At 37.6% G+C, this 17,040-nt stretch overlaps 1 protein-coding gene across 4 annotated transcripts in view; it reads left to right on the top strand.

Moving 5' to 3' along the window:
* The window catches only part of FMR1 (FMRP translational regulator 1), a 31,419-nt gene extending 18,397 nt beyond the window's left edge, over positions 1-13,022 (top strand). Inside the window, exons 11-15 of one of the 4 annotated variants that reach the window (XM_037407964.1) lie at positions 4,170-4,256; positions 6,209-6,404; positions 7,662-7,841; positions 9,194-9,276; positions 11,128-13,022. In XM_037407964.1, the coding sequence (XP_037263861.1) occupies positions 4,170-4,256; positions 6,209-6,404; positions 7,662-7,841; positions 9,194-9,276; positions 11,128-11,238 (657 nt within the window). In that variant the 3' untranslated portion in view covers positions 11,239-13,022. The other 3 variants (XM_037407966.1, XM_037407963.1, XM_037407965.1) reach the window with 3 other exon arrangements.
* The last annotated feature ends 4,018 nt before the right edge of the window (positions 13,023-17,040 follow it).

Raw genomic sequence — 17,040 nt, 5'->3', positions numbered from 1 at the left:
TTCTATGTCATATTTCATTTGCAATGATAAATTCTTACAGAAAAAAGTCTTGAACTAGCCCAATAAGCAACAGGGTGCTATTATTGCTGCAGGCTAAAATTTTCAACATTTTTAATATGTTTGCCTACAGAATAATAGAAGGGTAAAAGAGCAAGTAGTCATGGCTGCAATTAGTATGTCAGGTTTTCCTTTTTCTTCTGGCTTGAAAAAAGTTTATTTTTATCTGTTTCTTATGCATATAAAGTCTGCTCAGTATTCGCCACTGAAACTAAGTTGAAGATCGGTACTTTTGCTTTGAAGACAGAAATAAGGTTCAATAAATAAGCACTTTGATGCTTTTCTATGGGTAAAATTGCTTGACATTGTTACCAACTCATTCTTAATGGTTGGTATTGCTATATCTAGAATCCACTGCTAAAAGCAACAATGAGCCATTTCCTTAAATACCTTTTTAAGTCACTTGTCTTGTGATCTTTTAATAATTGATACGATGTGTTAGTTAATATGAGTTTAGAAATTTCATTGCTCTCTATCAGGTTGTATCAAATATTTATGAAACTTGAAATACACCAGATAATAAAAAATTTCAGTTAGCAATGCCTGTGGCTAAAGGATTTTAATCATAGAATGGTTTGGGCTCGAAGGAACCCTAAAGACCACCTAGTTCTAACACCCCTCCCATGGGCAGGGACACTTTCCACTAGACAGATTGCTCGAAGCACCATCCAGCCTGGCCTTGAGCATTTCCAGGGACAGGGCATCCACAGCTGCTCTGGACAACCTGTGCCAGCCCCCACACAGCACTTTACCTCACAGTAAAGAATTTCTTCCTCATAGCTCATCTAAATCTACCCTGTTTCAGTTTAAAGCCATTGCCCCTTGTGCTATCGCTACAGGCCCTTGTAAACAGCCCCTCCCCAGCTCTCTTGCCCCCCCTTTATGTACTGGCAGGCTGCTCTAAGGTCTCCCTGGAGCCTTCTCTTCTCCAGGCTGAACCACCCCAACTCTCACTCAGCCTGTCTTCACAGCAGAGGTGCCTCAGCCTCTGATCATCTTCATGGCTTCCCCTGGATTTGCTCCAGTGGGTTCATGTCCTTGTTACGTTGGAGGCCCCAGAGCTGAACGCAGCACTGTAGGTGGGGTCTCATGAGAGCATAACCTCCCTCAGCCTTCTGTCCACACTTCTTTTGACGCAGCCCGGGATATGGTTGGCTTTCTGAGCTACAAGCGCACATTGCTGAGCTGCCTGTCCACCAGCACCTCCCATGTCCTTTGCCTCAGGGCTGCTCTCAATGCATTCTCCACCCAGCCTACATTTGTGCTTGGGATTGTGCCCACCCATGTGCAGGACCTTGCACTTGGCCTTGTTGCACCTCATGAGGTTTGCACAGGCCCGCCTCTCAAGCCTGCCAAGGTCCCTCTAGGTGGCATCCCTTTGTTGGCATAGTCAGCAAACTTGCGGAGAGTGCACTCAATCCCGCTGTCCATGTTGCCAACATAGATGTTAAACAGCACTGGTCCCAGTACCAACCCCTGAGGAAAGCCGCTCATGACTGGTCTCCATGTGGACATTGAGCTGTTGACCACAACTTTTGGAGTGTGACCATCCAGCCAGTTCCTCATCCACTGAGTTGTCCTATCAAATCCACATCTCTCCAGTTTAGAGACAAGGATGTTGTGCAGAACAGTTCTAAATGCTTTGCACAAGTCCAGGTAGATGACATCAGTTCCTCTTTCCTTATCCACCCGTGCTGTAACCCCGTCGTAGAAGGCCATCAAATTTGCCAGGCATGATTTGCCCTTAGTGAAGCCATGTTGGCTGTCACTAATCACCTCCTTATTTTCCATGTACCTTAGCACAGTTTCCAGCAGGATCTGCTCCATCATCTTGCTGGGCACAGAGGTGAGCCTGACTGGCCTGTGGTTCCCTGGGTTGTGTTTTTTTCTTTTTTTTAAAATGGGTGTGATGTTTCCCTTTTTCCAGTCAGTGGGAACTTCACTTGGCTGCCACTTCTGGACTATTTGGACTTCTCAAATATGATGGATAGTGGCTTTAACCACTTCGTCTTCCAGTTCCCTCAGGACTCATGGCTGCATCTCATCAGGTCCCATGGACTTGTGCACCTTCAGGTTCCTTAAATGGTCTTGAACCTGATCTTTGCCTACAGCAGGAAGTTCTTCATTCTCCCAGTCCCTGCCTTTGCCTTCCATGACTTAGGTGGTTTGGCTGGAGCACTTGCCAGTGAAGATAAGCAAAAAAAGTCATGGAATATATCAACCTTCTCGGTATCCCAGGTAACTAGGTCCCCCATTTCCTTCTAGAGAGGGCCCGTTTTCCCTAGTCTTCCTTTTTTATCACTGAAGTACCTATACAAGCTGTTCTTGTTGCCCTTGACATCCCTGGCCAGATTTAATTCTATCAGGGCTTTAGCTTTCCTAACCTGGTCCCTGGCTGCTTGGACGATTTCTCTGTATTCCTCCCAAGCCAGCTGTCCTTCCACCCTCTGTAGGCTTCCTTTTTGTGTTTGAGTTTGTCCATGAGCTTTTTGTTCATCCATGCAGGCCTCCTGGCATTTTTGTCTGACTTCCTTTTCGTTGGGGTGCATCGCTCCTGAGCTTGAAGGAGGTGATTTTTAAATATTAACCAGCTTTCTTGGGGCCCTCTTCTTCCCTTGAGGGCTTTATCCCATGGTACTCTGCCAAGCAGATCCCTGAAGAGACCAAAGTCAGCTCTCCTGAAGGCCAGGGTAGCGAGCTTGCTGTGTACCCTCCTTGGTGCCGTAGGATCTTGAGCCCCACTGTTTCATGGTCAATGCAGCCAAAGCTATGTCCTGCTGTGCGCTCATGAATATTAAGTGTTGAGCTCTCTTAGGATTAGATGATTGTGTAATAAAGGTTTTCCTTGTTATTTGATGCAAGTGTGTAAGTTTTAACAAAAGTTGTTTGTATGTGAAAGAAAAGAACACCTGAAAAGCAGAGACAAGTTACAGACTTGCCACTCTTAAGGAACCTCAGCATACTGTGTGTGTATTATTTCTTAAGATAATTTGTGTCTCATATCACTTGACTTTTGTGAATAAACAGTCCTTTGTTTTGTGTAAAATACCTTTTATCTTGTAAAGGGTATGGGTACAGTGAAAACTAAAGGTGTCTTTAGAGGTCATGAGATACCAAAACAAAATTTAAGTTATTCAGTAGGTGTAGCCAGGCTCAGGGTCTGCAATACCATAGGTTTCAGCAGCCAAGTGGCCATTAGACTTTCAGGTTGACTTCTGCAGTCCTCAGTGAAGCTTATGCTACCATGGTGATGCTGCAGCTGGTATAAGAGTCAAGTAGTTTAACGCTAGCTCATTGAGTCTGCGTGGGCTACAATCACACCTCTAAAATGCTGCATAGACATACTTTAGTGTCAGGAGTTTTGGTGTGGAAATCATCTTTGTCTGCTAAGGTTTACTTGCTTTCAGGACTCGGGGGGGCGGGGGGGGGGGGCTTGTAGGTAGATTTCTTAACCTGCTTTGGCCACATAAGTTACTCTTTTGATATTTTATGTCAAAGTACCATAATTTCATGCATTAGAATTTCCCACTTTACATTTTCCGGGTATTCATTGAATTGCTTAAAGTGCTTGATAAAGTAAAAGAGATGCAAGTTAGCAATTGTTACCTGAAGTACTAACTCTATTTTTTTTGTTTACCTCGTACAATCTGGAAGATCCTCAAGAAGGATCGGGTTTTGTTTTGTGACATGGTGTTAATACAATTTACTTTGATCTTTTCTAAAAGGTTTCTTTATTGCAATGTAGCCTAAAAGGACATAGTGTGAGAGAGTAAGCATGTGATCAGCAAAGGTGGTACTAATTTTGAAGGGAGGAAACCTGTTTTGAATTGGCTTTTTTTCCCTTGTTCAGAAAAATAAATGTTGGTATTGTGATGTGTATGATCTAAATTTTCTTACTAAAAATAAAAAGCCCTTTGCATAAAGGGAATTAGTCTACATGATCTAGTCAACATGAAAATTTAAATATACTGTTGTCTCACTTTTTTAGTTCATGCTTATGCATGTTGTAAAACTTATTTTAAAGTTTTACAGTAATACAGCAATATGTTTGGTTCTCTTCAGTATTTGATGTGTATTCAATAACCATAAGACTGCTGTTAACTGTGTTTTAGGGAATGGTACCATTTGTGTTTGTGGGAACCAAGGATAGCATCACTAATGCAACTGTTCTTCTGGATTATCATCTTAATTATTTAAAGGTAAGGAATGTGATGCTGCTTTACCACCAAAACTTTTCTATTAATACTTAAGATGGTAATAGTAAGATGATCAAAATTTGTTTGGGCCCCAAAGGCTGTTGAAAAACTGATGTTATAACAGGTTTGCAGTATAAAAAGGTGTGTTGTAAAAGCCATGTTGTACTAAAAGAATCATTCATCTGAAGAATGGAGGGAAACCCAATTTTTTCAGAGTGCAAAATATAAAGGAGTAAGAAAAAATAAAATCTGTTTCAAAAGATACCGACATCTTTATATACAAGGAATAGTCAGTCCCTCATGCAACTGCAAAGTAGCATGCTATGCAGACATCTTGTATACTGTGGGCATTTTATTTTAGAACTCTACAGCTCTTTTCCTATAGTTAATTGAATTTCATACTTGAGAACGTTTTGTAGTATTTCAGCTTTTTATATTGTGTTTTCCTCTTGGCACCATAACTTCTCCACTAGTTTGAGGTGCTTGTTGCCTTTTATATAGGGAGCAGAAAATATCCCACATTACTGCTTTATAGTTACTTATGGTTATTATGGCTGGGTGCTCAGTCTTTAATGGCAGGGCCAGATGCTAACAGTAGGGACTGCTTTGAGTTGATTTAACTAAATATGTTCTGGCATCTTTTCTGAAACCTCCAGACCATTCATAACTCGATACATGTCCAGTCTGTGCAGTAGCTCTCATTGAGTCTTCTAGAATGCTGAGTTTTCTTTACATAGCTAAAAAACTTCTCAGTACAGGTATCAGAGGACTTAGAAGAAGAAACTATTTTGTTCCTTTACCCACTCAATAGCTATACCTTTTAACCCTGCTGGTGGAGTACTTGGATTTATCAGTGTTCTAGAGCAGAGGTAAAGCAGCTCTGCAACTTAACCTGATGGTAGTAGAGGCAGAGAAAGACCACATGAAAACTACTAGTAAAAATCAAGCTCCTTTCTTGCATGCTCACTATTATTTCAGAAGATATTTCTGTTTTAACTACTTTGGCTGCCTTAAAAATGGGTACACAAGTCAGCGGGACCTGCTGGGATGCATCTCTGAGCACCAAAGGATCTTGTCAAAGTCCTCAGTGGACTAGGTGACCTCCAGAGGTCCCTTCCAGTATCACACCAGAACTTCCGTAAATAGTATTCTCCCCTATTTATTAAAAAAAAAAATAATAAAAATGGTTGTGATTGCCACTTTTTGGTACTAATGAGACAGCATCCCAAACTGACTAAAGTACTCCCTGTGTATGGGTTGCTGTAGATAATTACTGTCTGTGTTTATCTCTTTAGTAGTTATGTGTAGTAAGAATTCTGTGTGCTGGCTGCCTTTGCCTGAGTTACAGCACTTTGCTCTCTGTGCTGTTATGCTTCCCCACATCTGTGGTATTATTCATTATAATTAAGTAGAATGTAACTGCAGTGGAACCCCTAGCCCTTTTTATGAAGCAATACTTTTACATCATAATTGTTTAACAACTTTGTTATTTAAGTGTGACAATGTAAGAGGCTTGTGTTAGAATCCAGAATGTTTAAATTACGCCACTGTTGGAATGCTATAAATGGATGATATTACTGTGTTCAAAAAATAAAGGAATGTTAATTTCTGTTTAAAGAATGTTTAACTTCCCTAAGGGTAAAGATCTCATAAGTTTAATACTGAAGTATAGGTAATTGTGTTTGCTGAAAACAGTTGATCTGAGTGTTTTTCCTTGATGTATTTATTTTAAATAAACCTAAACTTGCCAACTCTGCTATGGGGAGAATCATATTGGTAACATATGAAAGTTTTATTGTAAACAGATAATTCTGAAAGTTGAGTTACTACTTTAGTATTAAATGGATTATTAGTTGCAGTATGTAAGCACTCTTTCTTTCTGAGAAGTGCATGTCTGTTCATTCAGATGATTAAATAGTGGTTACATATGAATTACTGTGCTTGTGTTTGTGTAGGAAGTGGACCAGCTGCGTTTGGAAAGATTGCAAATTGATGAGCAGCTTCGACAGATTGGAGCTACTTCTAGGCCACCACCAAATCGTACAGATAAGGAAAAAGGGTACATGACTGATGATGGTCCAGGACTTGGACGTGGCAGTCGACCTTATAGAAACAGAGGGCATAGCAGACGTGGTCCAGGCTATGCTTCAGGTAGGTAACCAGAAGTACACTTACAGTTTTAGGAGTGGCCTGTTTTGATTTCTTGAAAAAGACCGGTCTTGGAAACAGACACGTTAAAACAGAAATTCAGTTAATATTGACTATTAATATTTGAAGATTATGTAGAGCTTTTAGCTGTAGAAATATTCTGAAGTAAAATGTAGTGCTTCTGTGTAATCTACATTTATTTCCGTGCAGCCTCTGTCTCTTACAGCATGTTTAAGTCTTCTACATTACAAGCTCTTCAGGGCAAAGGGGTCTTTATCTATATTTTGAACAATTCCTAATAATAAAGCCTCAGTTTTCATTTGAGCCTGTAACAGGCTATCTTAATGTGAGTATTTATAAGTGAAAATACTGTGTAGCTCGATCTGTAGAACAGCTGCTTTCCTCATTAAACGAACTTTTATGTTTTTACTAGAAGAGCATAGTCACTGCAATACAGCATTTATCTTAAAACCTTGTAGAATTGGTTAATGAATAGCTTTCAGGATGTGTGTCTTCAGAGCAATCTATTATTTCGTTATCTGTAGTGTAGGTCAGCTGGTGTTTGTCCTGACTGAAAAGCCTGTAGTATGAGCTTGGTAAGAATACAAAATTAATATTAATGTTTTAGTGCTGACACCCTTTCACTATTTTTAGAAAATGTGAATTCACCTGGCTAATAACATATGAGTTAAGGGGGGTGGGGAATGGGGAAAAGAACTAGCTTTCATCAGCGAAGGTGAGCTGTTAACTGGAAAAATTGTAATGGCTAGTTATTTTGGATTTGATAAATTTCTAGCATTCTAGCTTTGTTCTCTGCTTTTGTAGTATGTTACAGGCAGTTTCTTTATGGAATTTTTTTCTTTCATAGAGGAGTGGTGGTGGTTAGGGGAGACAGGACAGGTTATATTCAGAACTACCAGGTTTAGAAACATAAAAGAAAGTCTGGTCTGTTGGGCTTACATTCTGCTAGACTTTTACTACATTTGCGTAGTAGATTCAATAACTCATTGATAGACTGATAACACCAAGTAGCTTTAGTCATGTGGCACACAATTATTTAACTTTTATGTCTGTCTTGACTTTTTGAAGTAGTAATGTGTATTACACACTTCTGTATTATGTTAGAGGTTGGAATGCAAAAAATGACAGAACTGTTCATTAACAAAAGAAGAAAAATTTAAAATACTTTTTTCATTCTACTGTAGTGTTTTCATGCTAAGCTACACTGGCATGTTTGGATTTTTTTTATCCTCTTGATAGGAACTAATTCTGAAGCATCAAATGCTTCTGAAACAGAATCTGATCACAGAGATGAACTTAGTGATTGGTCAGCAGCCCCAGCAGAAGAGGAGCGAGACAACTACCTTCGTAGAGGAGATGGGCGAAGGCGTGGAGGTGGTGCAAGAGGGCAAGGAGGGAGGGGTCGCGGAGGATTCAAAGGTAAGTGTAGTCTTAGTTTTTTGTAAAAGAAGTCAGTGTTGGAAACCTTAAGCCAACTCACTTCTGTCAGCCTCTTTGTTGTTAGCTGTGCTCCAGCCTCCTGGCTATCCTGGTGGCCCTCTCCTGAACTTTATCTACTTTGTCAATCTCTTAAATTGAATATTTTTTCAGGTGTGTTAAATGTTGAGCAGAGAGGAATAATCCTTTCTTTTGACCTGCTGACCACACTCATACTAACACAACCTGTGGTGTAGTCGGTTGTCATTGTTGCAAGAGCACACCTGTGTCTTAAAGTTGTCCACCAGGACAGCTCCTTTTGTGTGGAGCTGCTGCATACAGTCAGTCCACAGCATGTGATCCTGCATGGGGTTATGCTGTTGAAGCTGTGGGACTTGGGTTTCATCTTTAAAGCTAAAGAGTTTTCTGTTAGCGCATTCCTTCAGCTTGTTAAGGTGCTTGTGATTAGCAGCCGTGACCTCCAGTGTATCAAACCACTTCCCACAGGTTGGTGTCATCTGCAGAAGTGCTGAGAAGGCATTCTATCCCAGTGTCTCTTTATACAGTATATTAGGCCTCTCTTCCCTATATAAATTGGGATAAGACTCGATCATTTGCTTTCCTAATAAGCATATTGACTGAAGTTTGTGGGCTGTGCCATTGCACAAGGGGGTCAAGGAATAAAGTTCTAGTTTGTCAATGGATATAGAAAAATATTTTGTAATGTCTTACTCATTCAGCTGTCCATATTCCCACCATCTTGTGTTTTAATTTTCATGCAGCAGGATTATATAAGGTTGTAATTTATGTGTTCAGTGGCAAACACCAGACAAAACTAAGATGGAAGAACTTGTACATATATTTTATAATGTGACAGTTCTTTGTATGTATTTGTTTAAATATTTTTGTCTACAATTCTGCTTATTTCTTGAACTTTTTTCTAAGTATGGGTATTGCTTAATTTAATGAGATTTTTTTTGGAAAAAGGTAATGCGGAAATTTGAAATCTCATAAGCCATTAGAAGAAATGTGAACATGTTAAACCTTACTAAAGCTGACTGGGTTCTTCTCTCCTATGGTTAGTCATTTTGTGAGCGGTGTTTTTTCTTCAGTCAGCAGTCTCTTAAACTGTGGTGGCTTTAAACACTGTGACTTTGTGTACTTGACTAACACCTGAGAATGTTCTCTTTAGTGATTCTTGGCCCATAGTTTCAGAACTGTTCTGTTACGGAGCATATTTAATGTTTTTTAACATAAAAATTTTGAAGTAATTCCCTATTATGCTTGCATAAATTTTAAGTAAAAGTGATCATACATCCTTGTAAAACAACTTAGTTGAGTAATTCTTCCTACAGGAAATGATGAACAGTCACGAACAGATAACCGTCAGCGTAACTCAAGAGATGCAAAAGGGAGAACAGCAGATGGATCTCTTGAGGTAATTTTTCTCTTACTGAAAGTCTGCACTGTTTAGAATTGTTTATCGTGTACTGACTATTATTAGTCTTCAGTGCCACAAGCAACACAGTAGCCTCGTGGTTCCTTATTGCCCAGTTCCCTAATCAGAGCTGCAGAAGTTTTGTGTCATTTTCTAACATATACACAGGTATCTTAGTATATTAAGTTGTGTAAAGATGCAATTTGTAATGTTAGTTTAGCTCTCCATTTGGTTAGAACTCTGAGCGTGAGTCCCAAGAATTTACTAACCAGCTTGACTGCAGTCTTTGTTCTTACTACCTTTTGGTTTTAGCTTTTCTTTCTTGCTGTGTTGCGTATTGTTGTCTGTCACCTATATACCTGTGGGAGGAGAGCCCTTAATGCTTTATATAAAGTGTGTTGTAGCCAGAATCTTCAGAGAAAGAAAGATTAAACTTCAGAAACTATTTTCACTACTAAATAAAACATTTGCAGTTGAAGGCAGTGTAGTCTAGAAAGTAAGTTAATGCACAGCAAGAAGCTGTTCAAATCATGTATTGAAATATTTTATAACCTTAAATATTTTATAGCCTTTTATAAAGATATTTTTGCAATTTTTTCAAGTATGTTTTGCTGCATAAAGTTATTCAGGCTGATATTTTATGTATATAAGTTAAGTTTCCCCACATGGGAACTGTTGTTGCTTAAAATGATAACATGCAAACCTTCTATCATCTCTTACCACATAGGGTGAGTTATGTTGGGAGGAAGAAATAATGAGCAGATGCACGCTGCTGCCTTCTGCATGGTGTTACTGGGAGTTGTGATTCTGATGGGACACTGAGATGACTCTTGGTTTGGTGTTAGAAAGCCTGTTTAAGAAAGGAGGGAGGAAAAAAAATGGAACAGGTGAACAAATGCTTAGTTTTCCAAGTGGGAGTGCTGAACTTGAAGGTGTAATACCTGAACGCACACCTGAAATACAAAAAAGTAACATGCCAAAAAAAATTTTTTTATGGCCACACAACTTCTATAGTTAATCAGTAATTAACTTAGAGCATTTGAAGTAGACAATGGAGAATTGTGGTACTTAAAAAGAAACTAAGGCACCTATCAACAAGTCTTTTTCTCTGTAGCTCTGAGATCTTGACAAAATGATACTCTACATAAAAATAAGTACTTGAATATCATTTAAAACTGACTGATCAAGTTATAAAAATATACTTCAAGAAGTAAGGGCCTACCCCCTTTACAAACATAAAAATTTTGCTTCAAAAATTTTTTTAAAAAATTTTAACCACTTAAAAAGGCCTTAGAAGTCTCCTTGGATTAAATGAAACTTTTTTTCAGATTCAGAAGGTGGCTGAGTAGATACTTTTTGTGTGTGTGTGTGTTAGTATCATTTCATGGCAGCTTTCCTATGTATATTTTTTCCCAAAAAAATGTTAGTGTACAAGTAGAAAGTTGAATTATTAAAAGTGAAATGAGGTTTCAGAGTTCCATCTGCTATTAGTTCTTGAACTATCTTGCACAAACACACTGGAAAAATTTTTTTTAGCTTCCAAGGCTAGGTAGACAGGAGGTGTGTGTTTTTTTGTTTTTTTTTTTTATTTTGGTTGGTTTAGGTGACAAGTATTCTGCATTTTTTGAACAGAAAAGAATTCACACACTGTCCACTTCAGCTGGATACAAACAAAGCTATAAGGGTGTATAGCTTCGGACTGTTTAATAAATAGTGTTCCTCCCAGGCCACTAAGGTAGCGAGTGCGTAAGGGGTGGATGAAAGGAAGGGAGTGCTTTATATAACTCTAACTTGTTCCAGATCAGAATTGACTGCAATAATGAAAGGAGTGTCCACACTAAAACATTACAGAATACCTCCAATGAAGGTAGTCGGCTGCGCACAGGTAAAGAACGTAATCAGAAGAAAGAGAAAACGGACAGCGCAGATGGTCAACAGCCGCTGGTGAATGGAGTACCCTAAACTGCATAAATCTGAAGTCATATTTCCTATACTGTTTCAGTAATTCCTATTCCATGTTAGAGAATCTTGTTAGGCCAAAGACAAATAGTAGGCAAGATGGCGCAGGGCATGAAATGAACATATGTTCTCTGTTAGCCTTTTTTAACATCAACAGTATGCAGTTGTTTTCAGAATAAGAAATTATTCAAATATTTACATAAAAATATCTGAATTTCCGAAAATCGCTTTCAAGTACATATTGCAATTCAAACAATGAAAGATTCTTTTTTGTTTGTTTAAAAATACTGAGCTGTGCATTGGTAAACTTTCTGTTCAGTTGTACCATTTTAACACATCGGGTCAAATTCACTGCTCAATTTCAATTTTCAGAATAAATAGTGTTTGCAGTAATCAAATTGGCTTCTGTTTTCAATCTAACTTACAAGTTCTTCATGAAATGCTATGTCGTTTTATGTCCTGTGTCAGTTCACATTCTGGTCCACCTTTTTCAATATTTTAGTGGACCCCGAAATATGTGTGATGTAACAATTGTCATTTTCATTAGCAAAAAAGTTGTATGATCTGTGCCTTTTTTATATCTTGGCAGGTAGGAATATTATATTTGGATGCAGAAATCAGGGAAGATGAGTTGGTAACACTAAATGTAAAATATATGTAGCAATCCTTGTCAGACGTTAGTACTTTATAGACAAGTGCATGCTTTCCATAATTTTTTCCTTACATAAACATTGAGTTAGACAGTTATAAGAATAGGAAATTTATTTTGCACTGAAGATTTGGCAAATAGTGTTATTGAAAAAGGGGTGTAATTTTTTTCTTTGTAGGCAGTACAGAAGCTTTTTTTTTAAAAAAAAAAAAATTTTTAAAAAAAACCTTTCCATTGTGGAAAACTAAAAAAATTCATTGTTACTGAGGGAACAAGTGTAACGTGTTCACAAGCTAGTAATGTGTGCCTGCTATTTGGCCAGATGACCAGTTCAAAGCGCCGATGTTTTTCATCCTCCCAAAATTTTTTTTTAATTGCTTATTTTAATTCAGGGGCTGTCTCAGGATAGGTAGGAAAAAAATCACCACATGTAATGCCCTGGAAAGTACAGATATAGTAGCTGGAAATACTGAAGGTAGAACAAAAATTTGTAAGAATTACCATCCAGGTTGAAGGTGTCACAAAATTTGATCCAAAGTACTGTTGTACAACAGGGAAGGGTGGGAAGTGGTGGGAGGAGACGTGCTTTCTTTTATTTCTCATCACACATTAAACTTACTGGGCAAAACTGTATAAGGACCTTCATTTTAATTCATTTTTATTCAGATTACTCCAATAGGAGAGCCACTGTTTATGTACAGAATTGTACAAACTTGACCTTGCCTCTGATGTATTTGTGAGTTTTGTTTCTTTGCTTTTTTCATTCTTTTTTTTTTCCTTGCATACAGGTGAGCGTACTAAAAATGGCAACGAACTGCACATGATTTAACAAATATAAAAATGTCTTAAAAAGTATTGCCAAACATTAATGTTGATTTCTAGTTATTTATTTTGGGAATGTATAGTATTTGAAAACAGAAATTGGTACCTTGCACACATCATCTGTAAGCTGTTTGGTTTAAAATACTGTAGATAATTAACCAAGGTAGACTGACCTTGTAATGTAACTGCTCTTGGGCAATATTCTCTGTACATATTAGCTACAACAGATTGGATTTTATGTTGACATTTGTTTGGTTATAGTGCAATATATTTTGTATGCAAGCAGTTTCAATAAAGTTTGATCTTCCTCTGCTAACTGATGTTGATGCAATCCTTATAAATGATTGCTTTTAAAAATCTCAATTTACAAAAAATAGAAAGTAATGCGTTGTTTAGACTTTTACTGTAGCCATTGTTTATTTACACATTTTAGAAGACTTCTAAAACATTACCAGTTTTCAAAATATGGCACATAAAGCTCAAGAAAACGCGATCTCCTGAAATGGTACAGTACCTGCTGAGTTGTCACACTACATGCACTACACTTCTCACATTCAGTGGTTGAGTTCACTAAGGTGCTAACTAGGTTAAATGTGAAATTACTATAAACAACAGTGTGACTAATTAGCTGCATTCAGTTTTCAAGTGCATTTTGGAATTATGACCTTTTTCAGTATTTGTGTGCTTAACATGTATCCCTTTCAATTCAAAATCCAGTGTTTTTAAATGTTATTAAATTTCAAGAAATTAAACTGTGAATCTAAATGTACAATTTTATTTTGAAAAGTCATGTTGTTAGAAAACTTGAAAGTGCAACAAATGTCTGATGCTTGAGTTCAGGTCCGTCCTATTGGTAACTTATAAAGTATGGTCTAATGAATTAAAATTATTTTTAAAATAAAGTTCTTTAAAAAGAGTGAGAGGTATTTGTGAATTATACCAAAGTCTAAATTCAGTAGGGTTAAGCTCAAAGCCTACGAATTAACAAATGCTTGTGAAAATAGAAAGTTTATTTCCTTTCTTTTAGTAGATGCATTTTTGTTAAAGGTGATGGGAAAGAAAGATTTTTCAGAGTTGGTATAAAACTTTATCAAGGAACAAAAAAAATTATGCAGCTTTTTGAAAACATAGATAAAAATATCTCTTTTTTGTGAGCATTCATGAGGTCAATGGGCATACAGATTGTTTCTTGAATACGTAAATTGTATTATTTCTAGATGAGTTTTTTTCAGCCCTTTTTGTGTCAAGATCAAATATTGTGTACCATTCTTTCTTTCAACAATCCAGATTTAAGTACTGTATGATATTGAGAGTAGACTCTGTGTTCTTTGTAGGAGTACTTATTAAGTTACTTTCCTGAACTGCAGTATCTTTCTCTGCAAAACCCTGTTGTATTTAATAGTAAAAGGGAATAGATTAATTGACTTCCAGTGAGTATCCTCAGTCACTTCAGGAACCCTGCTGTGTGGTTCTGGTAAGTGGCATTCTGTATTACTCTGCAAGAGGAAAGGTGGGTCTCAATTTTAATTTTTATTTTTTTTTAATCCTGTGTACTGTTGAAAAGAGCCTGTTTGTTTCCAGTAACAGCAAGACAATACCTGTGGAATAACTCAATTGAGGGGTTGGGGGAAGTCGATACTGGTTCTGGTGGCTATTTGAAAGAATTTTTTAAAAAGTAACAAGGCTTAGCTTGATGTAGTTTCCACAGTAGTGTGTAATAAGCTTGTTAGTTGTCCCCTTGAACTTAACAGTTTTTGATCCTAAAAGACACTAGTCAAAAGAGTTTTCCAGCCATATTCACGTCCATGTAAATCAAGGTGACCAGAAGAACTTTTAATATCTTAAGTGTAAGACAGCTTTATGTGTGTTAGGAGAAGTGAAGTTAGTTCTTCTGGGTTGTTCCGAAATACGTTCCAGTTGGATCTGCAAAGTTCTTCCTGCCAGAGTTTCACTAGGGTGAAGTGCAGTATCACTTTCACATCACAATTTTAGGCTGTTTTCAGCACTGAAAGGGTTAGATTTGCTACGACATCTCCTTACTTTTCAGCAGTATGTCTCTCACAGCAGCCTGTGGATCTTTTGCCTGCATCAGGGGATGAATCTTCTTTCTACTCCTAACAATTCTTTCAGATGTATCCCACATCTGTCATTCCTCATGTTTATGAAGAGAATCAATTTCGAACAATTTGTGGAGGTAAATAATTGATACTGAACCATGAATATGAATAATTGCCACTACTTTTTTGCGTTGTTTAAAAACTTCTTTACAATAGGCTTCAAAGTAGTAATACTCGTGTGCGTATGGACTTGAGTAATACTTGAGTGCTGTATGGAAGTGGATAATAAAGACCAACAATCATAGATGATTATTTTGTGTTTATGCTGACAGTTTGTTAGGACAAGACTTTGTTTGCACTTTCTACTTTTGCACTGAATGTAAGGAACTGATTTCCAATAAAAGCAGTTAATCTAAAGCAAAAAAAAAAAAAAAAAAATCCCATGGATGTGGTCTGTATAAATAACTAGGAACTGAACTTTTGCAGAAACGATATAACAGTTGTTTGGGGTGGTTTGGATTGGAGTATTGGATGTGCTTTTTTGCCTAGTGAACTTGGGTTGAGCCTTGGCTATAGACTACAGTTAGAACAAGGAGAGCTATCAGTCCTAAATTTAATAAAAGGGAAACTAAGTGGTCAATGTAAAATATGGGGGCAATTTTCTCAGATTCTTAGCACTCTGAGAAGTCCCGTATTTGTGCGTCAGAAATGCGTTACACTATATGCAGTGTTTACGAGAGAAACCAACGTGGAAAATCATAATGGCATATGCTTCAGAAAATGAAGAATGTTTGTTCTATATTGGACTTTTAAGTATCACCTCATTGGTACTATTGAGAGTGTCTGTGTGTAGAACGAAACAATGAAATTGAGGATACTGTAATATTGTTTGTACTAGCAAGTTAATGCTGCATACAAATTAGGTTAAAAACTCACCCTTTAAACTTTTTACTCAAATGAAAAACACTTGCATGTGAATATGTAACTTTTTTGAATATCATTCATCTGTTCATATGGCTCTTGTAGCATACTTTCTTTTTCTAAAACTTAACAGACTGTTTTAGGCAGTTTAACTGTTTGGAGAATTGATTTTGGAGCATTTGAGTTTACTTCAGGTTTCTGTATTTTTTAAAGCACTATTCCTAGTCTATTCAAAGACCCTTTCCTTAACGAATGGAAATGTCTGAAAGATTAGCGTCAGACTGCTTTTGCTTCAAGTGTGCAGATATTTGGTGAACCTGCAGGTTGAGCCTGTTACCTAATTAATTCACATTTAATGGATTATGGGGGAACTCTAATTTAAGCACTCTGGCAAACTTTGTCTTTTTTGAGAGGAGTATATTTTAGTGTCCTGAGGTATCTATTACCTGGCCTACACAATTAGGTAGTGTTTCTGTGTTGGAGACTGAAGTGTGATTGGTAGTAACGTACATTTGGTTTTAACTTGATGAATTAGAAGACTTAAAAGGCTCTTGGGAGGCTGATATTTTTTCAAATTGTGTGTAGTTTTTTTGCGACCCCTCTGCTCATGCGTTGATCAGATCTGTACTGTTCATTCCGAGCTGTATCATAGTAACAGGGAGCCCATTGTGACACATGTTGTGTGTAACGAGTCTGTCACTGCTGTACTCCAGACCGCTGGTGGTCTTCCTGTTCCAACAGTAGCGGAGAAGCCTGCAAAAGTATGTAATGGGGAAAACTGGAATTGTCTCGGTTTCCCTTGTTTTCCCAGGAAGTGTTTTTCTCTTCCTAGTTTACCCTGGGTGGCATTAGATTTTTCAGTAGTTATCTTGGAAAACATGATTCCTGTCCTCTTTAAGAAATAATTTCACATTTAACTACCATAGCAATGTTTCTCTGTAGGGCAGAGTGTGTTTGTGTATTACTTCACAGAACAGGTACATTCTAATGGCAAGGACAGCTCTCATTTAGCAGCAGGAGTGCAGAGAGGAGATCCTTCAAAGGCCTGTATAGCACTTCAGAAAAACAGGTTTCTCCTCCCTTACCAATACTAACAAAATAATCTTTAGGTTTAAGCTGTTATATATGTGGTAATACTTGAAAAAGACCTTTTAAGGGCAATAACAAGAGCAGCAGGCGAAGAGACATACAGCATCTGGCAAAGCAGTCTTCAGGGGTGAGTTGGAGGTAAAAAAAAAAAGTAAGTTTGCCTGCTGTGGAACTACTATGGCTGATTTAGGGATTTCTAGAAGTGTTTTTATCCATAATACTATTTTTAAAGGTGATTCAAATGTTTTCATCCAAAGCATCTCATAT

Source organism: Falco rusticolus, chromosome 14 (assembly GCF_015220075.1).
Source record: "Falco rusticolus isolate bFalRus1 chromosome 14, bFalRus1.pri, whole genome shotgun sequence".
Taxonomy (NCBI): domain Eukaryota; kingdom Metazoa; phylum Chordata; class Aves; order Falconiformes; family Falconidae; genus Falco; species Falco rusticolus.
Note: the sequence above shows the minus strand (reverse complement) of the source record. Positions and strands in the feature narration are given on the sequence as shown.